Source organism: Capricornis sumatraensis, chromosome 8 (genome assembly GCF_032405125.1).
Source record: "Capricornis sumatraensis isolate serow.1 chromosome 8, serow.2, whole genome shotgun sequence".
Lineage (NCBI taxonomy): Eukaryota > Metazoa > Chordata > Mammalia > Artiodactyla > Bovidae > Capricornis > Capricornis sumatraensis.
Window position 1 is genome coordinate 2,392,142 of NC_091076.1, and position 25,133 is coordinate 2,417,274.

A 25,133-nucleotide genomic window follows, 5' to 3' on the forward strand; every position below is an offset into this window, starting at 1 on the left:
CTGCTCTGTGTGGGGGGAGCAGGTCCACAGGAGGTGCAGCTGCCGGTGAAGTGAAAGGATTTCCCAGCTCCCTCGAGACCAGGAAGCTCCCTGCCCACAGAGCCTGTTGTGACGGATACTCAGGCTGGATCTGATTGCCGCTGCTCCAGCCAGCCCCGTGCCGCCCGCGGGTCCTGTGTGCTGCAGGAGGAAGGGAGAGGTGAGTAGCAGCCCCTTCCTGCCACCCCCTTGCCTTTGGGCTCAAGTCTGCCCCCAGCACAGGCCCACTCTGGGAGAGGGGGCGTGAGCCAGGGCCCCAAGGCTTGAGGGCCCTCTTGCCCCTCCCAGAAAGGCCTCACAGCAGGCCTGGGCCTCCCCTGACTCCACACGTAACTGCCGGACTTTGGCCTGTCTCCTTGGGTACCGTGGCTTCCCAGGTGGTACAGCGGTAAAAAACCTGCCTGCGGTGTGGGAGACACAGGTGATGTGGGTTCCATCCCTGGGTCAGGAAGATCCCCTGGAGGAGGGCCTGGCAACCTGCTCCAGTATTCATGCCTGGAGAATCCCATGGACAGAGGAGCCTGGCGGGCTACTGTCCATGGGGTCACAAGGACAGAACTGAGCACTCACACACACACACACACACACACACGCCCCCCCCACATGCACACACACACACGCACACACACATGCACACACATGCACGCTCCACACACATGCCCACACACACACTCACACGCACACACACACACGTGCACACACACATACACGCACACACACATGCACACACATGCATGCCCCACACACATGCCCACACACACACTCACACACATGCACACACATACACACACACATACACACACATGCCCACACACATGCCCACACGTGCACACACACACCATGCACACAAGCACACACACGCCCCACACACACACATGCCCACACACATGCCCACACACGCACACAAACAGGCACAGCGGGCTCCTGGGCTGCCTGTCCCACCTCTCAGGCTCCTGGTCCCTGCAGTTAGAGAGCTGCCTGAGCTGAGGGTAACGCATGGCGGAGAGGACATTGGTTTTGATGTTGGCCTGGCTCTAAGCTGCAGGCAGGTCGTGGGCAGCGGAGTCCTGCGTGGGCCTCTGCTCGTTTATCTGGGAAACTGACCCGAGAGGGAGTGTGTGCTTTCCAGGGCTCAGGCAGGGGCTCTGGGTGACTACAAGGGGGCATGAGCTAGTCCCCCGGAAGGACAGCTTGAAGCCGGGTGGGCGGGCATACCTTGGGGGCTCTGCTGGCCCTGACCAAGCTGGTGGGCGCGCCGCAGTGTGAAAGGGGGAAGAACCAGCATCTCAGTAACTGCGGGGCGACGTGGGGCCAAGAGCGGTTCCCAGGAGGTATCTGTCCGCCTCTGGCTCTCTGCCGACCCCACCCAGGGGGCGAGCCGGGCCTTGCCCTCCCCCTCCCTCTCCTTGCACCTCTATCCCTCCCATCATTCTTCCCAGCCCCTGTCCTGCCTCCCTCCGCCCCATCCCCGCCCCATCCTGCCCACCGGAAACCCAGACTGGACACCCAGAGCTGCTCCAGCGGTCTGAGCTCCCGCCTACCCCCGCAGTCCTGGGAGAAAAGCAGGAGGGGGCAGGTCCGGGGCTGCGGGGCGGAGCGGTGCCCGCCGGGGGGGCGTGTCGGGCTCGGCCAATGAGAGCGCGGAGGTCGCGGGCGGGGGCGAGGTGTCTGGGTTGGCCTCGGGGGCGGGGAACTGGGAGGGTAGGTGTCCCAGGGCACCCTGAGTGGGCCGGGGCCTGAGCCCAGCCCCGGAAGGGCAGGAAAGCCGGAGCTCACCCCACGAGGGCTCACCTCGCCAGGACGGTGCCCAAGCCGACCCCTGGGAAGGCAGGTACCGAGCTCCCTTCAGCACCCCTGCCAGCCAGGTGCCCCTGACCTGCTGCTGTCACCCTCTGCCCCCGCCCGTCGCAAGTTCCCTGCACCCCAGGATGGGGAGTCTGGCCACAGCCCCTGGTCCCTCTTTGATGTCACCCCCCTCCCCACCCCTGGGTCTGGGTTCTGAAGGCGCCCCTTGGGCCCAACTGTACAGCTGGGTGTTCATTTGGCAAAACTTGGTGGAGGCCTCCATGGAACCGCAGATTCTGGCTACAGCTGGTGGGGGGGGTGGTGTGGGGAGCAGACGGGGCCTGGCTACCCTGCCTGGGGGCCCTGGAAGGCTGAGCTGCCCCTCCAGCCCACCCGCAGGCACTCCGGAAGGCCCTCTGGTGTGGAGGAGCTGGGCAAAATAGGCTGTTGGCTGAGAAGTGCTTCACAGGGGCCGTGGAAGTGGGGCCCTGTGGGCCTAAAGACCCGCCCGACACACACACACACACACACACACAAACACACACAAACACACGAGTCACCTACCTGAGCTGTGGTCAGTGACCACTCTGGCCTCGGTTTCCATCTCAAAGTCAGGCCCTGAGCCCAGCCCATGCTGGACAGGAGGCTCCCGTCTGGGTCCACGGTGGCAGTGTGCCCAGAGCCCCAGAGTCGTCCATCGAGGAGGGGAGGGACACTTGATCTCCGAGAGCAAGACCGGCCCAAGGGCTCTCGGCGGCGAGAGGCTGCAGAGCCCCGCTGAGAGTCCAGCACCCCGACCTCTCCCCTGGGCCCTCTGGGTGCCGCCCGCCTCCCGCCCCATGACTCAGCACCCTCGCCCAGTTCAGGAGGACTTTTGCTCCCTGCCCGCTCCTGCAGCCTCCCGTTCTTGTCCCGGCAGGGTCTTCCAGCAACACCTGCCCAGCATGCGGAAAGTCGGGGCCCCCCGCGGAATGGGCCCCCTGGGCCGCTCGGGGGTCGTGCTGCTCACGTACGTGCTGGCAGCCCTGGAGCTCACCTGCCTCTTCATGCAGTTCTCGATCATGCCCGTGAGTACCCTTCCCCGGGTCGCCTGGCCTGGCCCCCTCACCCTCCTTCGGGCCCTGGCGGGGCCCGCGGTCTGGCCTGATGCTGCCAGGCTCCTCTCTCTGGGGCCCCTTGCCACGCTGGAGCTGAGCCAGTCGAGGTACCCGGGGACTGTGCCTCCAGGCCCCCCTCAGCAAGCCCTGGGCCCTGTCGCTCCCGCCCCAGCTGGGGCCTCGGCCCTCTTCACCCACTAGCCTGACACCCGCGCGGCTCACTCCCTAGTCCTGCTCAGCCCTCTTCCGCAGAGCTCCCCGAAGCGGGGCCCTCCCCCAGCACCCGCCAGGTGCCCAGAGTCACTTCCCCTCGGGTCCTGGTTGGTCCGGCCTCCTGAGGCTTGCCCACACCCCGCACTGTATGCCATGGTCTTGGATCTCTCTGTCTCCCCAGCCAGGATGTGAGGGCGGGGCTAATCCGGCTGGTTCTCTGCTGCCTGCCCTGGTCTGGACTCTGCCTGGCCCCCAGCAGCCCCTGGGTTTCTGTGGCCCCCATGGCTCACTGGTGCCCCCCCACTCAGCATCCTCCCCCGTGCACTCGTGTCTGTTCATTCCACACGCCCGTGTGCAGCTGGCCTGCTGGGACTCGCCCTCCTGGGGCAGCAGCTCCCAGTGGACTTTGGAAGACTGGAGCTCCAGAGGCCCTTGTCTGCCTGGTCTGGGTGGGACCGTGGCCCTAGCCACTGGCCACTTTTTAAAGTTCCCCGGAGATTCTCATAAGCAGCTTGGGCCTGGGGATCTGGGTGGGAGTGGGTATGGACATTGTTACAAGTCCAGCCATGGCGGGGGTCCCTGGCCAAACCGCAAGCCCAGCTCCCCCACCTCCCAAGCCCGGCTCATCTCCACCGGGCTGGTCTAAGCCCTGTATCCCCTCCTTGGCAGCCAAGGGGCCCCAGCAGGTGCCCCGCGGCCCTTCAGAGAGCCGGTGCTGGAGTGATGAGCGAACATGAGATCCTGAGAACTCGGGGCTCCCAGGGCCACCTGCCCTCCCACCGGCTCTCCTGGGGGGTGGACTGTGTCTGCTCCCCAAAGGCTCGCAGGCACCCAGAGTGCCTGTCCTCAGAGCTCAGAATATCTCAGAGCACAACGCGGCGTGGGCCACAGGCACCCCGCCACTGGTGGTCCTGAGCATGGGTGACGCCCACCGACAGCAGACAATGTGTCATTAGACTCTGCTGCAGGAGGGGGCCTGGGGCTGCTGAGGAGCGTGGCGGGTTTGGGGTCAGTGGGGCTGCCCTAAGAAGGCAACCCTGTACAAAGCCTTAAAGGAGACATGGGAGTGGGCTGGCCAGTACAAAGGCCCTGGGGCAGCTGTGTGACCAGTGCTGGAGGGGAGAAGGTGCTGAAGCCAGGAAGGGCTGCAGGGACCCCCAGGGTGGAAGCATCAGCAGGAGCTGGTCTTAGAGGAAAACCAGGAGTCAGTTCTGGACGTGCTGAGGTCCGAGGGCTTTTAGACACTGAGTGCTGAGCCAGGGCAAGATGGGGTCTGCCTCACACCCTTGAGGTGTATCCCGAAGAAGGGAAGGGGGGCCAGCAGCTGCCTTCACCGAGCTCTGAGTCCCTGGAGCCTGGACCCAGAGGCCCTGTCAGGCTGCCCACTACGATATGAGCAGCCGAGTCCAGGGTCACGGGTCACCCCAGATGCATCGTGGGGCGGTCAGAGCCAGACCCTCAATTCCCTCACACGCTGCTCAGAGCTACCCTTCCTCCCCCTTCCCACCAAGGACCCCGGATCGCAGGTGCTGGGGTCCTTCCAGGCCCCTCCCACGGACCCCTCCTATGTTTCAGTACCTCTCTCGGAGGCTGGGCCTGGACTCCGTCGCCTTTGGCTACCAGCAGACTGTGTTCGGTGTGCTGCAGCTTCTGGGCGGGCCTGTGTTCGGCAGGTACGGTGGGGTGGGGAAGTTTGGGGGCCCTTGTCCCGTGATGACTTAGACCTTCCCTTGGGAGGTCATGGCCTGGGTGACTCCAGGTTCCCGGACCTCACACTGGGCCCCACTAGAGGGATGGCAGCCCCTGAGGCACGGATGAACTTTGACCCTTTGTTGTTCCGTGGCTCAGTTGTATCTGACTCTTTGTGACCTTCCCCATCTCCTGGAGCTTGCTCAGACTTTGTCCCTTTAGTGCTGGGTTAGCTCCCAGGGTGTCCTGACCCCTGCTGCTGCTGCTGCTAAGTCGCTTCAGTCGTGTCCGACTCCGTGCGACCCCATAGACGGCAGCCCACCAGGCTCCCCCGTCCCTGGGATTCTCCAGGCAAGAACACTGGAGTGGGTTGCCATTTCCTTCTCCAATGCATGAAAGTGAAAAGTGAAAGTGAAGTTGCTCAGTCATGTCTGACCCTCAGCGACCCCATGGACTGCAGCCTACCAGGCTCCTCCGTCCATGGGATTCTCCAGGCAAGAGTACTGGAGTGAGGTGCCATTGCCTTCTCCTGTCCCGACCCATAACCGCGACTAATTCTGGTTTGTGGCTGGAGAGAGGATGTAGCTGGTGAGGGTCTCGTGGCTATAAATGCCCTGCTCTACTGAGCTGGGGGGTTCCACCAGCAACTTTTCTGGGAAAGAGAATTCTGGGGACTGGGACTCCCACTCGTCTTAATGCTCTGGGGGCGCTGGGCTCACCCTGCTGCAAACCCTGGAGTGGACAGATCAATGTGGCAGGAGTCAGATCTCAGAGGCACTCCATGGAAGAGAAGGGGCTCCAGACCCAGTAAGGCAGGACAGAGCAGGGGTCTTGGGGGTGGGGGGCATTCCCCACTTGCACGCAGGAAGAGCTTTCTGTAAAGCATGCATCCCACAAGTCATTCACTAGGAGAGGGAGTGACCGAGTGGGTCAGACTCCCCAAGGTCACTGAAGACTGCCGCATTGGAAGGGTGGAGAAACAGGCCCTGCGAGGAGGGAGGCGCGGACCTAGGCTCTCCGGCACCCTCACAACACCGGGACCTCTCTGCGGCCCAGCTTCTCAGCCATCCCAAAGGGCGGGTGTGGGGCAGAAGAGGGGCAGCCCTGCCTTCTGCCGGTGAGGGTCATGGATGTGGGCCCCCCAGGTTCGCAGACCAGCACGGGGCGCGGGCAGCCTTCACGCTGTCCTTCCTGGCCTCGTCCGCCCTCTACCTGCTCCTAGCGGCCGCCTGCATCCCCGCCCTGCCTGGCGTGGCCTTACTCTTCGCCTCGCGCCTGCCGGGTGCACTCATGCACACGCTGCCAGGTAGGGCGCCCTCGGCAACACGTCCCAGTTGTCGGGGCCCAGGGCTGGACTGGAGGGGGCGGAGGGCGGGGCGGGGGGCTTGGTGTGGGCGTGACCTGAGCCGGGGGCGCGGCGGACGCCACCCTCAGGGGCCCTGGACGCTGATGGAGGGGTGATGTACGGGGTGGGCTGTGCTTCCACGAGGCTGAGTAGAGGGGGTGGGGAGCATGCGGCCTGGGGACAAGTCGGGGTGCAGCTGGTGACGCGGGGGTGGGGGTGACGCGGAGGGGGCAGGTCGGAGGAGCGGAGGGGCGTGGCCTGTGGGGAGCGGGGCGCGGTGGGGAGGCGTGGCCTGGGCTCCGTGAGGGGTCCCCGCGGCTCAGCCCGCGTCCCACCCGCCAGCTGCCCAGATGGTCATCGCGGACCTGTCCACACCTGAGGAGAGGCCCGCGGCCCTGGGCCGGCTGGGCCTGTGCTTCGGCGTCGGTCTCATCTTCGGCTCCCTGCTCGGTGGAACCCTAAGCAGCTCGTGCGGGTGAGTGTCCGGGGCGCGGGCCGGGCCGGGGTTGGGGCTGGCCAGCCAGGCCCTCAGCCCGGCCCCGCCGCCCTCCGGGCCTTAGTTTCCCCATGGGCACCCTGACCTGGTGGGAGGGGAACCGGCTGGAACCTCCGGGTGGGCGTGGGCATCCAGGGGCGTGGCCTATGCGGTGGGCGGGGTCTGAAGGCTTCGACAAGCGTGCCGTACACCACGTGGATTCCTCAAATGTCAGGCGGGAAGACCTCCAGGGAGGCAAAGGCCCTCACATGGGGACGCGAGGCCTGTGAAGCTGGAGTGGACGGAGCGGGGGTGGGCAGCGCGTCAGGCCGTGGAGCCCTCAAGCAGGGGCCCGGGGTAACCTGGCTGCTGTGTCGAGATTGTGGGGGCTGGGGCCACAGCTGGGAGACCAGAGGTGGGGACGGAGCTGGTCCAGGTGGGAGAGTACGGCGGCTGGACCAGGGGCGGCTATGGTGGGCAGAGGGCAGCGGCGGGATCTGGGTTGGTTTTGCTGATGGCTGGGGGATAAGTGTGAACACAAGGCCGTACCTGGACTTGGGCTGGGCCTGGGGGAGCCGTGGGCCTCGCTGAGGTCCCTGCTACCCAGGCTACCGGCAGGAGTTGGGCCCCCACCAGGGTGAGTCTGGTGCCCGGTAGATGCATGAAGGAGTTCCCGAGTGGGCTGATGGGGGTTCTGAGCTGGAGAACAGGGCCATGCTCTCAAGTGGGAGGTTTCTAAGTCCTGGGAACTACTCCAGAGGGGGGCTGGGGCCCAACGCTTCGTGTTAGAAGCCAGGAATTAAGAAAAGCCACCTGGAGGACCCGAAGAGATGGGATTCAGAGGGGTATCCAGGCCTAAGGGTCAAGGACGGAACCCACCATCCGCGACTGTGGACTCCCCCTGGACTGGGGCCACCTCCCTCCCTGCTTAGCGCGGGCGGGAGCCTGGTTCGGTAGATGGGCCCCAGGACAAGGGAGAGGGCCTCTGTGTGCCCAGGGAGAGACGAGAGAGGGTCAGGGGCCGTGAATGAGAAGGAGCACCTGGGGCGTGAGGAGAGGTGGGGCAGGGGGCAGCCCCACCTGCGGACCCTGGGGGTCAGGATCAGAACCAGGACTGGGGCTTCACCTCCCAGCCCAGCCACTTGCTTCCCTGGGCCCTGGGCAGGTTTGCTCACCTTGCAGAGGGCACACGCCCAGAGGCCTCCTCGGGCCAGCCCCCCATCCCTCCTGTCTTTACCTGCCCTTGTCCCCAGCATAGCTGCTGACCCAGGAAAGACCACTCACTTCCCTCCCCCTCCTCAGTCAGTCAGTTCAGTCGCTCAGTCGTGTCCGACTCTTTGCGACCCCATGAATCGCAGCACGCCAGGCCTCCCTGTCCATCACCAACTCCCGGAGTTCACTCAGACTCACATCCATCAAATCCGTGATGCCATCCAGCCATCTCATCCTTGGTCATCCCCTTCTCCTGCCCCCAATCCCTCCCAGCATCAGAGCCTTTTCCAATGAGGCAACTCTTCACATGAGGTGGCCAAAGTGTTGGAGTTACAGCTTCAGCATCAGTCCTTCCAATGAACACCCAGGGTTGATCTCCCCCTCCTAGAAGCCCCCAAATTCACCCCATCCCTGCCCTCACCTTCCAGGGCATTCCACTAGCTTCCCAATTCCATCCTGAGGTATAAGGCACTTTCTTTGATGGGTGGGGAAACCAGAGCCCCACAGAAGGTAAGGCCTCCGTCAGTGGAGCTCCCAATACCCCCTCAAGGCCCCGGGAAGTGGGGGTCCTCTGGGACCCTGACGCCCCACGGCAGGGGCTGGCCCCTGTCTCCTTGTTCGGCCTCTCTGCTGGCCTCAACCTGCTCTGCCTCCCAGCACAGCCCACGGCAAGGGCAGGCGGGATGCAGAGGCCTCATTCCCACCCCTCCTCCCCTTTGATGGAAACGGCAGCAGGGGGTGAGGTCTCCCTGGCTGTTTCTGCCTGCCCATCCCAGCCCCCCCTACCCTAAAGGCCCCTAAAGGCCCCACCCCCCCAACACCACCAGGGAGCAGGTGCAGGGAGGAAGTGGCCTTGGCAGCTGCTGCCCTGGGCTAGGTACTGGTATAACTGGTTTAGGCCCAGCCTGCAGCTCAGGGCTGGGAGGCCTGGCTACTGCAGAGCACCCAGACCTGAGCCCTGAGTCACTCAGCAGGTGAGGGGCAGCTCCGTGACTCAGGGCCCCCAGCTTGGCACCCTGCAGCCTGGGGAGGCCTCCACCGCCCCCTCCCCCAGGGGGGCCGCGTGCCCCCGGGGTGGGCAGCACCAGCCTGCCTAGCCCACCACAGCTGGGTCCTGGTGGGGTGCGGGGGCGAGTCTGGGGGATTGGCTCAGGTGTTTGAGAAACAGCGGCCACCTGTCAGGCGCTGCTGAGGGTGCAAGCCCAGGCCCGAGGCTAGACTTAGTGTGGGGGTCTCTGCAGGACCCCCTGCTCCTCTGGGCACTGAGGGGCTGCCCCACAGTCACAGATATCACTGAGCCCGCAGGCCAGCACCCAAGGGCTCTGTTCCCCCAGAGGTGACCCATCCGGGCATGCTGCTTATCCAAGCCGGGGCTGGGAGCGCCTCCAGCCACAGACCTTAGAGGTCAGGCCAAGCTGGGCTCAGCGTCCCTGGCCAGCCTTCCTGGGTGCTAAGCGATCCCAGTCCCACGCCATGCCCAAAGGGCCCTGTGACTCGGTCAGTGTGACCCCTTCCTTATCTGGAGGCCTGGGAAGGCTGGTCTCCCCCAGGACCATGCCTCAGCCCCTGGACGCGGGGACGGGAAACCCTCACCCTGCTGCTGGAAGGCTCCCAGCCCAGTGAAAATCTGGGGTCAACGAGCAGACACCGGGGCTGCCCCAAGCGGCTCTGAGGAGACTCAGGGCAGCCAGGCCGCCTGCTCCACCGCCTCTCGCCCCGGCTCACCGAGGCCGTGTCGCCTCCCCACCCAGGGGTCATGCAGGCCCTGCAGACGGACCCTGGTGTGTCAGGCCCTCGGGGGTCCATAGACGGGGCGCGAATGGCTGAGATTAGTGGGGCTGGACCTCAGCTGAGACCCGTCAGCTGGACAGGGCTCTGGGAAAGCCCGCGCAAAGGCGGAAGGAGCTGAGGGCTTGCCTGGGGACCTGAGTGGGCAGAGGCTTGGCAGGCACAGAGGCTGGACTGTGAAGGGTTAGGCCGGACATGGCTTTAGGGCTGTTTTCTGGCACTTGAAGCCAAAGAGGGGCTGAGTCAGGGGTGGCCCCTTAAGGCATCCATTGTCAGACTCGTTTCCACCCACAGTGCCGTGGGCCAGGGCTCAGCTAGGACAGGGGGCTTCTCCCCCCAAGTTCAGACCAGGTGGCTGGTGACTCCAGGAGGCCCCTCATAGCCAGGCTCCACCTGAAGCTGGGCCCAGCTGACCGCAGGCCCCTCCAGGAGGGACAGGATCAGGGTGTGCAGGTCGGGAGGCTCTGGGGGGGACCTTGGCGGGAGCAGCACCCCCTGGGGGCCCTGGAGCTGATGGGGAGGGCAGCTTCAGGCTCATGAGGAGTGGTCACCTCAGAGCGGGGCGGGAGCTGGACGGTGTCGGGCAGAGAGGATGAGTGAGCAGGTCTCACACGAGGTGAGCAGGGGGACAGGCTTCCTGCCCGCCCGATAAGGTCAGATCGGCAGATTCCGGGCCCTGAGATAAGGATGAAAGGCAGTGTTTTCGCGGCTGCTGACGTTTGACCAGTGCCCGTGGCAGCCGCAACCAGCCGTGGCCGGTTCCAGAGGCGTCCCCCGGCGGGAAGCAGGCACCCTGGAGCCCGGGAGGGCCCCCGGGAGCTCAGCCCTCACTGGCATCTGAGGAAAGGTGGTCACCCAGCAAGCTAGCCACCGAGAAGGGACAGAGCTCGGTGCCCTGAGTCCAACCCAGGGCCTTTGAGGGTCTCTAGGGTCTGTCCGTTCAGTCTCCCATCAACCCATCTGACCAAAGGCAAGAGGGAGTGAGTGGACAAAGGCGCGAACCTGCCTACCTCGTGGCTCACACCCAGTTTGTATTAAATAAAAATGGTCCAGTGAGCCAGGCGCCAGACGGCCCAGAGCCCCACCCGCCTGATCTGCACCCCGGAGGTGCCCTGGCCGGGGGCAGACTTGGGGGGTGCGCCGACCACAGAGCAGCGACGAGCGGGGGCAGGAGGCGGGAGGGCATCCCCACTGAGAAGCCCCCACCGTGGGCAGCTTCCTCCCGTCCTGCACTCTCCTTGCTGCCGTCTTGTCCGCGGGAATCGGAGAGCACTCTGCGTGCAGAAGGACACCCCAGCCTCCCCGGGCAGCGGGGGCCCCCACGCCCTCCCGGGGCCTGCCAGCGGCCCTGTGCCCCTTCAGTTCACTGGCCAACCCCCACGGGACAGGAGAGAACCCCCAGAGAAGGGGCCTGGCTCCCAGCTGCCCACCCCTCGCTTGTCACTAGCCTCCCAGAATAACCATCTAAGTGGCTGCCTCTGCTCTCACGCATTTCCGGGGCCTCTGGCAAAGAAAGCTGGTTTTGTCCTTGCCTGGACAGGCCTAGAGCAGTGACGTGTGGGCCTCGGAGGCCACAGTCTTGAAGAAAAGGCCCTTCTCTCTGGCTACCAGGGCTGGCGTGTCCCTGCCATCTGGGGAAAGGGGCTGTGGGGTCCAAGCCCACCCACATGGGACGTCTCCCGGGGCGTCCAGGGTCCTCTGACCTTTCCCACCTGGCAGCCGATGGACACACCCATTTGTCCAGAACCCGGGCGGCCAGAAAGCCCAAACGTTCCGCATCCCGGGCAGTGGGTATCAGCCGGGGGACCAGAGCTGGGCCCGTGGCGGGGGGCGGGGTTCAGGGCCTGCTGCAGCCCTGACCAGCAGTATGAGCCCCGGCAGGTCCCAGCCCAGAAATGAGGGCAGCCGGGGCCCAGCCTCTCTGTACGGAGTCCCCACGGGCTTCCCTGATCCCATGTGGAGGAGACCCCTGTCCTCCCCGGGGCTCCCCGGGGAGCTGTGCACATGTGGGCACCTGTGCTGGAGTTGGGCCGGGAGAGTCCTCTCTCTGAAGTCTGAGGAGAGTCAGGGGCAGCTCGCGGCTGCCCTGTCTGAGGGCACAGGGAGCCTCTCCCAGGACACTGATGGGGTCTGGGCCAGGACAGCTGTCGTCCGTTTGGTCCACAGTCTGGCCCACGGGGGTCTCAGAGGAGGGTCCCACCCAGGCCCCCGCACCCTAGGGGGGCACATAGTGGCCCTGGAGTAGAGCAAGCCCTTCTCAGAGGATAGGGTACCCGCTGTGGAGGAGGGCAGGGCCTCACAGAGAGGGCCCTTGCAGGATGTGTAGGAGTTTTCTCTGCTGTGGAGGGGCAAGGTGTTCTGCCATGCCCAGGCCTGGAGGTCCATGCAGCCTGGCTCAGTAAGAAGCTCCCGTTTCTCTCCTTTAGCCTTCAGGCGGAGACAGGGACAGGCAGAAAGGCCAGGCCCCAGTGCCCTTGCTCCTGGCTGACACACGTGGCCTGCCTGGGGCTGGAGGCCGAGGCCCGCCCTTGTGGTCCTGGGGGGTCACAGGCTGAGTGTCCATGCGCTGACCCATGGAGGGGAAGCACGCCCTCAGGAGTGAAATCCAAGGGGAGAGACTGAATCACAGCCTTGGTGGGAGCGCAGGCAGGTGGGCAGGTGCCCTAAGGGCTGTGTCCTGGGTCTAGGGGCCAAAGGGCCCCCACCCTGCAGGCCCAGCCTGCCCAACGCCCTCCTGGAAGTGGGGCCTCCTGAGACTCACTAAGTGCCAGCCTGTCCTCCCCAGGAGGGCAGGGAGGGCTGACGGCCCCTCAGACACAGATGGGCCCGCAGGAGTCCCTCGGCCTTCCATGTGGGCGTGTGGGGCTGAGACTCAAAGCCAGGCCCTGGCCCACCAGGCACATCGGGGCCAGTATCTCCAGCCGCTCCTGGTGCCCCAGCCCCAGTGCCACCTGGCAGCCCACTCACTGTGAGCCAGTACCATGCCTTTCCTGAGTCACCCAGGGCAACAGTCACCTTCTCAACCTCCACGCTGGGCAGCCCCTCCAGTCCCGCCGAGGCGGAGGCCGGAGGGCTCTGGGGACCGGGTCTTTCCCCTGGGAGCCTCAGTGTCCTGATCCCCAGGGTGGGTGGGACTCTTGGTGCTGCCAGGGGTGTCCAGGGGAGTCTGGGGGCATCCCCCTTGCTGGGTCCCGTTCCCCAAACACGGCCCCCAGGGCTCATAGCAACCCTGTCCTTCGGGAGCCTTCTCACCCCTCACAGGCGGAGAGCCGTGCATCCCCGGGACCGTGGCTGCCCACTCCAGGCCCCTGCCCCCACCCCTCTGGGGCTCAGCATCCCGCCCCCACGGCCGCCCACCCTCGGAGACCCCCAGGGATGGGAGGGTCTGTTCCCTCACCCATCCCCTAATGAATGCACCCTGAGGGTCCCCTGTCCCGCCCTCCAGACCGAAGCCTGGGGAGGTGTGAGGGGTGGGGCGCGAGCTGAGCACAAGCTGTCCAAGCCCTAGTGCGGCTGAAGGGGCAGGGGGCCTGTGTGCCCTGGGGCCCGAGCCCCCATGACCGCGAGTGCCGCCCCCAGGATTCAGTGTCCGGTCATTGTGGCCCTTGTGGTCACCCTCCTGGGAGCCCTCCTCAGCGTCACCTGCATCCCAGCCAGCACCAAGGGGGCCAGCGCCCACGCCCAGACCACCCTGCCAGGTGAGCCTGCCAGGTGAGCCCCAGGAGGTACACTGGTCCAGAGGCCCGCGAGGCGTGTCCCAGCAGGGCGTCCCTACCCGACGCACCTGGCCAGTTACAGCCCCCAGGTATGCCCCTTCGGGATGCAGCCAGTGTGAGGAGTGAGCCCTCCCACCCCAGAAGCCAGCACCCTGGACCCGGGGCCCGTGTTCCCCCAGCCCAGCCCTCCCTCAGGGACACTGCCAAGACCACAGCGAGCCAGAGCAGCTGTGGCAGCAGGGGCTGTGCCCCAAGCAATGGGCCCGCAGGGCCGGGGGCATTCAGCCGCTGTCCAGTGGGCTGACAGCCACTCCGCGTGCCCCAGGGAAACCCAAAGCCAGCGTGTTTGATCTGAAGGCCATCACCCGCCTGCTGCTGCAGCCAGGCGTCCTGCCGGTATTTCTGGTCAAGGTCATCTGCGGCCTCCCCATAGGTGAGTCCAGGGCCGGCCGGGGTGGCCAAGAGTTCTGGGGTCCGCGGCCGGGAGTGTCCATGGCCTAGAGTCCCAGGGGTCCGCGGCCAGGAGTCCCGGGGTCCACGGCCCAGAGTCCTGGGGTCCGCAGCCGGGAGTCCTGGGGGTCCACTGCTGGGGGTTCCGGGGTCCGCGGCCCAGAGTCCCAGGGGTCCGCGGCCTAGAGTCCCGGGGGTCCACGGCCGGGAGTCCCGGGGTCCGCCACTGGGAGTTCCGGGGTCCGCAGCCCAGAGTCCCGGGGGTCCGTGGCTGGGGGTTCCGCGGCCCGTGGCCTAGAGTCCCAAGGTCTGCAGCCGGGAGCTCCGGGGTCTGCAGCCTAGAGTCCCAGGGGTCCGCGGCCAGGAGTCCCGGGGTCTGCCGCTGGGAGTTCCGGGGTCCACGGCCCAGAGTCCCAGGGGTCCGTGGCCAGAGCACAGCCCTTCCTCTGCCCGGCCTCTCATGCTCCAAGCCCCCCTGGGCCCCAGGCCCACATCCGTCCCAGGGAAGGTGCGGCCCACTGGCTGGTGCAGGCCTGGCCGCCCCGGGGCCAGGAGGGGGACAGACCAAGGGTCCCCCCCTCACCTCAGGCCTCAGTCACCCCGCTTCACCAAAGCTCTCGCTGCCCTGCCCAGCGGCTTCCGAGGCCTCTCGGGACAGTCAGAGAGAAGACAGTGGGTCTGCAGGGGGACACACGCATTCTGCCCACCCCTGCATCCCTTCCCGGGGGCCTGAGGCCGCCCCTGAGCACAGTCAGGCCCAGGAGCGACCCCTCTGAGCCCGTGTCGGGGGTCCTCCAACCCAGGAAGCCTTGCAGAGAACAACCGTGGGGCCTCGCTCACAGGTGCTCAGGCGTTCCCACGTGGGCGCTAAAGGGTTAGCTCCTCCTCTGCAGAAATGCCCCCCCTTGCCATCGGGGGAGCCCCTCCCAGCTCACCTGCCCCCAGAACACTCGGGGGGCACGGTGATGGGAACCCAGGTCATTGACCTCAGTTCTGGGGCCAAACCCCAGAACCCCTGCATGCCCGGGCCCCCTGGTCTCCCATCCTCTCAGCCCTCCAGAGGGCCTTGGGGTCTGCCCACCCTGGGCAAGGGCAACTCCGGACACCTTCTCACTCACTGCCCACGGCGGTCCCGTGGGGCAGACCCGCCAGGGAGGACCTCGGGGAAGGCTCGCACCGGTCCTCCCTGAGCCGGTCACCATGGGCAGGCCCCTGGTGCCCTGGCGGGCCAACTGTCAGGGGGTTAGACAGGCACGGCTGCACAGCCCTGACCACTGACCTCTGGCCCCTGACCCCTGCCCGCCCAGGGCTCTTCATGGTCATGTTCTCCATCATCTCCATGGACTTCTTCCGGCTGGAGGCCGCCCAGGCCGGCTACCTCATGTCCTTCTTCGGGGTCCTTCAGATGGTGAGTGGGTGCCGGGCGCACCGGGTGGGTGGGTTCCCGGCTCTCCCAGGGTCCCAGGGCCTCACAGACCAGCCCCTCGGCTTCTGAGCAGCATGGTAGCCATCCTGCATGCCCACCTTTCGGGCGCACCGTCCACCTTCACTTCTGGCTTGTCCCCACTCCCTGCTCACGGCTCCCACACCTGCTTCTTCACCCACGTGCCCTGTCTGCCTGAGCCTTGCAGATGGCGCTAGCGGTAAAGAACCCACCTGCCAACGCGGGAGGCGTAAGAGACGCAGGTTTAACCTCTAGGTCGGGCAGATCCCCTAGAGGAGGGCATGGCAACCCACTCCAGCATCCTTGCCTGGGAAATCTCACGGACAGAGGAGCCTGGCCAGCTATGGTCCATAGGGTTGCACAGAGTTGGACACAACTGAAGCGACTTAGCACACACACACACGCACTCTCTGCCCGTCCATCTGCCTGAGGGGGTCCCATCTGAGAGGTGAGAGCGGAGCTTCATCCACACTGGGGACTGGCGAGCCCTCAACCTCCCATCAGGAAGCACGTCAGAGGCCCACGGCCCTCCCCGCATCCACCAGGGTACCGGTGGTGCCAGGCCAGCTGGGGGTGGGGAGTGGACCCCCATGGGGGGCGCGTGATCAGGAGAATGGCCGGGCTCTGCGTGCCCCATGCCTGCCCACCGGCGGTGCGACTGTGGTGGGGACAGGTGGCGACGTGTCTGCCGCCCCCCGGGACGTCTGCCTGACAGCCGGCGCGCGGGAGGGGCTATTCTGGGATCTGGTGGACGGCGGAGGGAACACTGAACCTCTCCGGAAGCGGGTGGCAGTCCCAGCACCTCCAGGCCATCTGCCACCCGAGCCTCTGGGCCTGGGGCTGGGTTGGACCCCGGACTGAAATAGCCGTTCCGGGGAGGGGCCGGCCCCTCCGCTGCAGTGGGCCTGGCTGCGTGGACTGGGAAGTGCCAGGCTGGTGGGGGAAATAGATAGACAGAAAACAGTACCGCGGATGCTCTGAACTGGGGCCACTGGAGCCTTGTTCTAAACAGCCCCTCCCGGGACGTCCCTGACTGTCCAGTGGTTAGGACCCCAGGCTTCCACTCTATGGGGCACAGGTTGGATCCTTGGGTGCGGGAGCTGAGATCCCGCATGTGTGTGTTGCAGCCAAAAATAAATGAATAACAGTTTTTTAAATTAAAAAAAATATATATATTTTAAACAAGTAAAATAAAGAGCCGCTCCCAGCCTGCCAGGGGCCTGAGCTCATCCTGGGCTCCCTGAGGCCAGGAGACCGAGGCCAGGCCCTGGCTGAAGTTGGCAGACCCCTTGAGACCCCCAGGGATGGACCTTGATAGCCTCAAGCCTGGTGCAGGGTGAGGGTGGGCCTGCCGAGATGGGCCGGGGGCTCCAGTGCCTGTGATGATGGGGTGGACAGGTGGGTTGGGGGGAGCCTGGGTGCAGCCTGGGGACCCTCCCACAGGCCCACCAGGGAGAGGGGCCTGGGGAGGGGCAGCCTGCAGAGCTGCTGGGCGCCGGGCCTCGGGCCTTCAGGCCTGTGGGCGAAGGTGGGGGCAGCTGAGGCCCTGAGCTGTGTCTGTGGAGAGGGCCTCTGCTACCTCCATCCCATCCAGGGTAGGGCTGGTCACCGTGGCTCTGGGGAGGGGAACCCGCTGCTGCTGAAGCTGCCCTGGCAAAGCTCTTCCTGCCCCACCCAAGGGGCTCACCGCGTCCCCCAACTCCCTGCGTGTGGGGATCCTTGGGGTTGGGATCTCAATGAGGACAGCCCAGGTGGTCCTAACCTGGAAGGGATGGCACTCACTCTCCTCCCCTGGGGGGCGCTTGCAGCCCTCTGTCCCTCGAGAACCCTCCTGGGAGGCCCGCCACTGAGCTCTTAGGCCACTGCAGGGATGGAGCTTGTGTCCTGCGGGGGGAACAGAGACCAGCCCCCACCACCTAGGCGTCTGGTGGGTCAGGGGAGACAAAACCCAGGCGAATCAGGCCCTTGTCAGGGCAGCAATTGCTGCCTCAGTAGGGGGGCCAGCCAGCTGGGGGCTCTCCCGCGGCCCAGGGAGAAGCCCAGAGGGAGAGAGGACTGCAGGGAGGGGCTGCAGGTGCAAAGGCCCTGGGGTGGCTCGGACGGCCGGAGGGGAGAGGACTGTGCTCTGAAGGCCTGCATGGGGGGTGGGCTGCAAAGCCAAGAAGGACCTGTATTTGCTCAGATGTACTCGCTGTGGGTGGGGCCTTGTGGAAGCTGGGTGTGGTCTCACCAGCTGGCTGCACCTGCCCCTAGGCTGTGTTAGAGCAGGGGTGGGCAGGGGCAACTGGGTGCCTGTGCCCGTGTGACCTTGGGGGAGGCGGTGGCCACTCGGGCCAGGGAGGCAGGGAGTGGGCTGGGTGAGCGGACGGGGTCTCCAGGTGGGAGGGTTGGGAGAAAGTGAAATTTCTGACTGACTCTCGTTACTAGTTTACTAACTCTGGTTTCATGTAATAACCTGGAAGGCATGAAAGCTTAGGCTTTTTTTTAAGTTAACGGGAAAACGGAGAGCTGACTCCCAGCACATCAGGATCCTGGTCTCGGGGTCTGTATGAAGAGTGGAGACGGATTTCAGTCTCGCTCCTGGTTTGTTGATTTCCTCTGGGGTGTCAAGTACTAAAAGAAACTTGTCAAGTAGATCTTCCCTTTAAACAAACAAAATGAAGATAAGCAAGTGTGAAAGTGGGAGTTTTTTTTTAAAAGACACCCTTGGTTGTGGTTTGAGACAGTTTCATGATGCCAGGCAGGCAGCAAGGAGAGGGCTCCCTCCTGGTCCATGGGGCTGGACACACCCCCACCCCGGGTCACACAGCCCAGAGGGACACTGACCCCCAGCTCAGTGGGTGCTGCTCCAGCCTCACGGTTCCCCCGGGCACTTCCTGCCGGCCTGGTGGAAAAGGCAGGGAGCAGCTAGGGAGCCTCACCCCGGCCTGGGAACGGCCTGTGGGCTGGGCTTGTCCTCTGAGTCACATCCCAGGTGTCAAGGGTGTCCCCGCTCTGGGCTTTTCATCCCACCTCCATGGGGAGGAGCTGAGAGCAGGAAGGGGAGCTGAACCTTAACCCAGCCCCTGGCTGGCTGACCCTGGGGCTGAGCTGGTGGGGGGCAGAGGAGGGCAGGACAAGGAGGACAAAGCTGGAGGTGGAGGGCTGAGCAATAGTGGGGGGGGTGTCTCTCAGGGAGCCTGTGGCCCCTTCCTCTCCTGCCCAGGCTCAGGACAAGCCCACCAGCCTGGGCTCCACCCCACCCCACTCTGAGACCCCAGGCCTCAGTTTACCCGGTCATCATGGGAGTAGCGGCCCACTGGCCCAGATCCTGGCCCCCAGTAGGTGGTGGCCAAGGCGCCTGCCTGCCAGGGCCAGGCCTCGAAAGGGCCAGCTGCTGGAGGACCCCACACGGCCACCAGGGCCCTGGGCTCACGTCCCAGTCCAGCCCCCTCCACCGCCCGCCCCCACGTGCCCTAGCCTCCCCATCTGTGGCAGCTCCCAGCTCCCAGACCAGAGGGCCGAGAGGGAGCAGAGGATGGTGGTGGGCCAGGGCACATGGGAGGGGGCTCCCCAGGGCCCCAGGGCTGGACTCCGGGCCACACTGTGAGCTTTTCGCCCCATAGTCAGGCCTCCCCCATCCCTGTCAGGAGTTATCTGGCCCTTTCAGGGTTTCCCTGGGGGCTCAGACGGGAAAGAGTCTGCCTGAGACGCAGGAGGCCCAGGTTCCATTCCTGGATCCGGAAGATCCTCTAGAGAAGGAAATGGCAACCCACTCCAGTGTTCTTGCCTGGAAAACCCCACGGACAGAGGAGCCTGGGGCAGGCTACAATCCATGGGGTCGCAGAGTCGGACATGACCGAGCGACTAACACTTTCACTTTCTTCACACCTGAAACAGCAGAGATGCAATACTTTCTTGATGTGGAACGTGTGTGTGCGTGGGTGGGTGCATGTGTGTGCACGTGTGTGAGACCCCCAGGCTGCAGGCCTCGTCTCCCCAGTACCTTGGGGCCATCATGGAGTCGCAGGGTTGCCCCTCTGCCCTGTGCCTTGTCGCTGCTGGGGCTGATGGCAGGGGCCCAGGTGTCATGGGCAGCGGGGGAGGCCCCCAAGCCAGCCGCAGCCCAGACACCCTCCCAGGCCCAGCCGTGCCCACCTCCGCCCTCTCGCCTTCACCCAGGTCATCCAGGGTCTGGTCATCGGGCGGCTGAGCAGCCACTTCTCCGAGGGAGCCCTGCTCCGGGCCAGCGTGCTGGTCTTCAGCGTGGTGGGACTGGCTATGGTGAGAGACCCCCCCCCGTCCCGCTATCCCTGAAGAGAGCAGGGTCCCAGGCCCTCTCCACTGACCCTCCTCAGGTGCCCAGTCATCACTTGAGCCCCGGGGCTCTCTTGTCCCCAACTCCCACTCAGGACCACCTCAGTGGGACCTCAGGGGTGGGCGACCCCCCCAGTCACCGCAGCCTCCACCTGCCTCCCGCCAGGCGCTGATGGCCAACGTCTTCCACTTCTGCCTCCTGATGCCCGGCCTGGTCTTCAGCCTGTGTGCCCTCAACGTGGTCACCGACAGCATGCTGACCAAGGCCGTCTCGACCTCAGACACGGGTGAGTGAGGTCCCTGGGCCAGGTGAAGGGCAGGCCCTGGGGGGCTCCCCGGCCCTGCTCTCTGGGGAGCTTGATGAGCAGTTTGGGGCAGAGCAGCTGCCCTGAGTGGGGACCAAGTGGGCACTGGGTAGGATGGGTGGCCAGGGGTCTGAGTGGGCAGGGTCAGGGTGGCGGCCCACAAGAGGGTTTAGGTGAGAATCCTGCCCGCCACCCAGCCCAGCCAACCCTGCACCAGGCCCTGCTGATCAGCCCCAGGCCAGCCTGGGGGAAGGGAGGAGGGCTTCCTGGAGGTGGCATCTGGCTTGGCTGAAGTATGCACAGGGTGTCACTAAAAAGGGGAGGAAAGATGGCATCGAAGGCTGGCCCCAGCTGAGCCAGGGTATGGGGTGAGGCTCAGAAAGGCTGCTGCAGAGGCTGGTTAGGAAGAGGGCCAGGCGCAGAGAATGGCAGGAGGCCAAAGGAGGTGGGGCCAGAGCCGGGACGCCTCCCGATCCCTGCCGGCACAGGCTCAGGTGCCTCCCAAGGGACCAGTGACCGGAGGCTCACAGCAGCCTTAATCTAAGAAGCCCCTGGGCCCCCCAGTGGGGCTCAGACACCCCCAGACACAGACCCCCGAGTCCCACTCTGCAGCCCGCCTTCCTTCTGGAGGCCGGGGAGTTTCCAATGCGGACTGGGCGGGGGAGGGGGGGGACGGCAGGCTCCCGCCCCACACTGCCCTATGCATAGTGCTGGTCAAAGCCAGGGGCTCCTGTGGGCTGGCTGCGGTCAAAGGCCTCTGCAGCAGCAGGGCCAGAGAGCTCAGGGTCCCAGCTGACCCTCTGTCCATCCATCTGCATGTCCAGGAGGGGCAGACAGATTCAGACGCCCCGCTGACAGTGGGGAGGCTGCCGGACAAGGCATCTCCTCAGGGCTGCCTTGGAAACCCCCAGGGTCCCCTAGATCTGACTTTGTGGTCTTGGGAGGCTAGACTGGTCCTGGAGGGCTTCCTGGAGGCAGTGAGCCTATTCTGCCCAGAGGCCGGGAGGAAGAAGGAGGGGAAGACCTGGAGAGATGAGGGCAGGGCCTGCAAGGAAGCAAGAGGAGCGGGCCCAGGTGCCAGGGGCACCACCCCTCAACTCGGAAGGAGCCAGAGCTGGTTCCCAGCGCCAGCCTGGGAACTGGAGACGTTAGAGGGGGTGGTAATTGCTCCCTGGTGTCTGCAGGGCCTGTGGGCGGTGGGAGGAGCTGCTCTGAAATTCCCCCGACGCGGGCCCTGAGCCTGGGCGGGGCCTCGCCAGGCCACGCCCACCTGGTCCACGGGCGGGCGGGGCTTTCCAGCACCGGAGAGGAGCCTCTGAGGACCTCGCAGCCTGCACCTGGGGGCACACGTTGCTTGGTGGCCCGCATAGGGCACAGCTGACAAGGGGAGGGTAGAGGCAGGGGTTTCAGGTAGAAGGGGTGCAGGCAGCTAGGTGAGCCTGGGGAGCAGCTGCAAGGAAGGGGGCGTCCTTTGAGCACCTAAGCCTCGTCCCCAGCCCTGTGGAGGCGTTCCCTCCAGTCCACTCGTGGGCAGTAAAGGCCACGGGGGTGACCTGGAGTGTATCGTGGCCCACATTACACCCCAGCCCACCCCCCACATGGGGGCCTCCCCAGGCTGGGCCGAGCTGGGCTGGGGTGCTGTGTCCCTGGCAGGCTGGGGGGTGGGGCGGGGTGGCGCCTGGCCCACCACCTGGGGCCCGGCTCCCAGGCTCCTCCCGTGCTTGGGCACTTTCTGGAGCAGGGCAGAGGCACCACAGCCGGAGGCCGCAGTGCTCCCCATGAGTGGCCCGCAGGGGGCAGACGGGCAGGCAGGCCAGGGGAAGCGAGCTGGGGTGCGGAGCAGAGGACGGTGGGACAGGGCAGCCTGGGCCGTGTCCAGGACGTGGGCCACTGGGCAGTGATGCTCAGGGACTGGCCAGGCCGGACTTGACCCGCCCTTCCCCGCCGCAGGAACCATGCTGGGCCTCTGCGCCTCTGTGCAGCCACTGACTCGGACCCTGGGGCCCACCCTGGGCGGCCTCCTGTACCGTAGCTTCGGCGTCCCCGTCTTCGGCCATGTGCAGTTCGCCGTCAACTTCATCGTCCTCCTGGTCCTCTGGAAGCAGCCTGTGCCCCGGAAGATGGACAGAGCCCAGTGACGTTGGCCCGCAGGCAGACTGGCAATAAACTCCCTTGGGACCTCTCGCAGCCTGGTTTCTGCAGGCTCCTGCCTGCTGGACGGGGGGTCTAGGGAGGGGGTGGGGTGCCACTTTGGAGGCTAGAGGGCTTCCTGGAGGAGAAGGCCTGCAGCTGGGACCCAGGGGTCCAGGGAGAGAAGAATCGCCCAAGAGCATCCCAGTGTGAGGTGGGTCCCATCCCTGGAGTCCACCACCCAAGCCAGCAAGGAATCCTTCCTGCTGCCATCCAGACGACTCTGCCCGCGTCCCTAGAGATGGAGCTCTCTGCTCACCCGCAGCCCCAATGCCGACCCCTTGCCAAGCACACTCTGCCTGCACACCCTCCATAGCCCTTGAAATTGCTTCCACTGGTGAACAGAAAGAGGACAGGGTCATTCTAAAAGGTCAGCCATTTGAGGCTTGGGGAGAGTTCGAAGAAGAGAACCCTCGTTTCATGTTGGGGAGCCCAACAGGTAGAGAGCCAGGCCTCCAGGCTTGAGAACCAGGGAGCCGTTCCTCGGCCGCCCCCCACCTCCAGCCCAAGTCCATGGCGAAAGGGCAGCAGACACAGGGCGGCCCGCCGCGCCAAGAGCCAGCGTGGAGAGGACAGCCCTGTCGGGTGTCTGCAGACGCCCTTGAGACCAGGACGGCCACCCTTCCCCCACAGGCTACTTTTAACAAAAGCTATTAAACTTGGAATATTCCATGGCCCCTTCTGGAGGAGACTCCGAGAGCCGAGATCCACACGCGTGCGCGCTCTCTCTCTCTCTCTCTCTCTCTCACACACACACACACACACACGAACACACATACACTCTCCCAGCCCCAGGGCTCAGGTCAGACCCCGCCCCCCGTGAGCCCCACCAGGAACTGGTGAGGCACCCGGGCCTCACTCCCTGACTTTCGTCATCCACCAGAGCCTCTGGCGGGAGAGATCTCCAGGGTGGCGCAGGATGGAGGTGCCCCTAGGTCAGTGGGGGCCCTGGAGCTGGCCTCTCCTCTCCGGAGGAGCCCCCTCCCATTTGCCCTGGGGCCTCATGGTGTTGTTGTGGAGGAAAACATCCATCGCAGGAATGGTTTCTTCTCTGGACCCAGCACCCAGCCTCCCAGCAGGACTGCCCCCCGTCCCCCCAAGCCTGACCCCAGCGACCCAGTGAGTCAGGAAGCCTGTGATGGTGGCCCCACCCCAGCCCAGGGTAAGACTGACATTAAGGCCCAACTGGTGCCCTTCACTGCCCCCGCCTCGGCATCTCCCACCCTCACACCTGGCTCCCTCCAGCCACAAAGGCAATGTGAAGGTGCCCTAGCCAGGCCAGGATCGATGTCCCATCTTGCTCTCCCATCCTTGGCTTCTTCATCACCAACAGAACTTCTAGGTGGAAGGACACATCTCCCCTCCCCGTCCCAAGGCTTGTGGGGCAACCCTGGACACCCCCCTTCCAGAGTTGGAAGGGTGGAAGCTGCCCACTGGTCAGAAATCTCAGGCCTCCCTCCTGATGACACATCCCGGGCCCCTCGGAGGCCTCAGCCTCCTGCCGAGGGCGCAGACTGCTCTCCCGTTTGCCCAGAAGCACTGGCTGCCTCGCTGGCCCAACGCGTCAGGTACGGGCCAGCAGGGCCTGACAGCTGGTCCAGCCCGGGGTGGGGTTAAGAGGAGAGCAGCAGGTGGGCAGTCAGAGGCCTGAGGTCTTCTTTTCGGGGATGGGCAGGTGAGCAAGAAGGGGCGGGAGGGGGCAGCTGAGGTCAGGCACGCAAGAACCGCTTGGATGGGGAGGTACGTGGGCCACACAGGGCCAGCTGGTCAGCAAGCAGGGTCCCAGCTTTCCCATTCACACCCGGAGTGAGCCAGGGCCCCCCGGGGAGCGCCTCCACCACCTTGGGAGAGGGTGACCCGGGTCTGGGAGATGACGGTGAGCACTCAGAGCGTGTTTCCTTGCCCTTCCGGCACCTGGGGTGGCCGCTCCCTCCAACAACACCCACTGGAGGGACCACCGACTCCCCTCCCACATAAAGCTCACTGCGCCACACACTTGCTGATAGAAAAGAGAATGAATCAAGTGATTTATTGGAATGGTGGTGGAATACAAACATTAAGACAGATGGTTTGGATACAGGTACCATCGAAATAAATACATAGTGAGTGAAGTCGCTCAGTCGTGTCCGACTCTTTGCGACCCCGTGGACTGTAGCCCACCAGGCTTCTCCATCCATGGGATTCTCCAGGCAAGAATACTGGAGTGGGCTGCCATGTGGATAGCTATTTAGCTTCCCCACTCAGCGGACTCTGTGAGGCTCAGTGAATCAGCACGGAAAGGTCGTTGTGTGTGAAGTAGAGTAGCACCGGGCTATATCCTTGCCCTGGTCAGCCGTTAGGTGCTGTCGCGGCTCCTGTCTCCCCGGGCATCTTCTGGGCTCGCGATGGTGCGGCCCGCATGGTCCTGTGGAGAGAGAAGGATTCAGGGAGCTGTGCCCGAGCCCGGGGGCTGAGCCAGCCAGGGTCCAGCCTGTTGGCATCCCGAGGCCCCTACAACGAAGGTGGAAGCGCTATCTCCCCGCGCGCCCCAGGCGCGCCGCGATGGCGCGGCACCCGGTCCCCTCTTGACACCTAGACGGGGCAGGACCTCCACCCGACGTCCGAGACCGAAATCGTCCTCCCGCACCACCGCGCGCCGCGGGCGAGCGGGCGGCCGGCACTCACCGCGGCGGGACTTAGGACTGGCCGCCCGCCCCGGCCTCCTCGGGCTCCTGCTCCGCGGCGGCCGCCGCGGCCGCGGCGCGCTCGCGGAGGCTGCGGAAGTCTTGCAGGGCGCGGCGGTTCTGGAAGTCGATGAGCGCCAGCGTGATGGACGCGTTCCAGTAGCTCTCGCCCGCGCAGCGGAAGTCGATCTCCTTGTGGTCGGTGGTGACGATGGTGAAGTACACGTACTTGCCGGTGCGCTCCACGCAGTCCACCTTGAGGATGGAGTGGAAACGCAGCTCCTTGGGGCGCGCGCCGAGGCCGGTGGGGAACAGCCTCAGGCGGTCGGTGGTGAGCACGCCGCGCTTCTTCTTCCACACCTGGAACAGGCTGTCGCTTCGCTTTTCCAGCTCGCCCTCCCTCAGCACCTCTCCCGGGCTCCTCAT

General features: G+C 65.2%; 2 protein-coding genes across 2 annotated transcripts; one reads left to right on the forward strand and one right to left on the reverse strand.

Moving 5' to 3' along the window:
* The first annotated feature begins 1,748 nt into the window (after positions 1-1,748).
* Positions 1,749-22,018, forward strand: SLC22A18 (solute carrier family 22 member 18). Its single transcript, XM_068977124.1, has 11 exons — positions 1,749-1,870; positions 2,744-2,891; positions 4,710-4,807; positions 5,969-6,129; positions 6,511-6,643; positions 13,223-13,341; positions 13,685-13,792; positions 15,117-15,217; positions 19,415-19,516; positions 19,716-19,836; positions 21,805-22,018. Exons 2-11 carry the CDS (start codon positions 2,769-2,771, stop codon positions 21,990-21,992), a joined length of 1,254 nt encoding a protein of 417 aa, XP_068833225.1. The 5' UTR covers positions 1,749-1,870; positions 2,744-2,768; the 3' UTR covers positions 21,993-22,018.
* A 2,701-nt stretch (positions 22,019-24,719) lies between these two features.
* PHLDA2 (pleckstrin homology like domain family A member 2) lies at positions 24,720-25,133 on the reverse strand. Its single transcript, XM_068976295.1, has one exon. The coding sequence runs from the start codon at positions 25,131-25,133 to the stop codon at positions 24,720-24,722; it is 414 nt and encodes a 137-aa protein (XP_068832396.1).

Bases quoted from the DNA above. Each gene is read 5' to 3' on its own strand.
- SLC22A18 (XM_068977124.1), top strand. From the start codon at position 2,769: ATGCGGAAAGTCGGGGCCCCCCGCGGAATGGGCCCCCTGGGCCGCTCG. The intron at 4,808-5,968 runs GTACGGTGGGGT...TGGGCCCCCCAG, and splicing joins GGCGGGCCTGTGTTCGGCAG to GTTCGCAGACCAGCACGGGG. The intron at 6,644-13,222 runs GTGAGTGTCCGG...TGCCGCCCCCAG, and splicing joins ACCCTAAGCAGCTCGTGCGG to GATTCAGTGTCCGGTCATTG.
- PHLDA2 (XM_068976295.1), bottom strand. From the start codon at position 25,133: ATGAGGAGCCCGGGAGAGGTGCTGAGGGAGGGCGAGCTGGAAAAGCGA.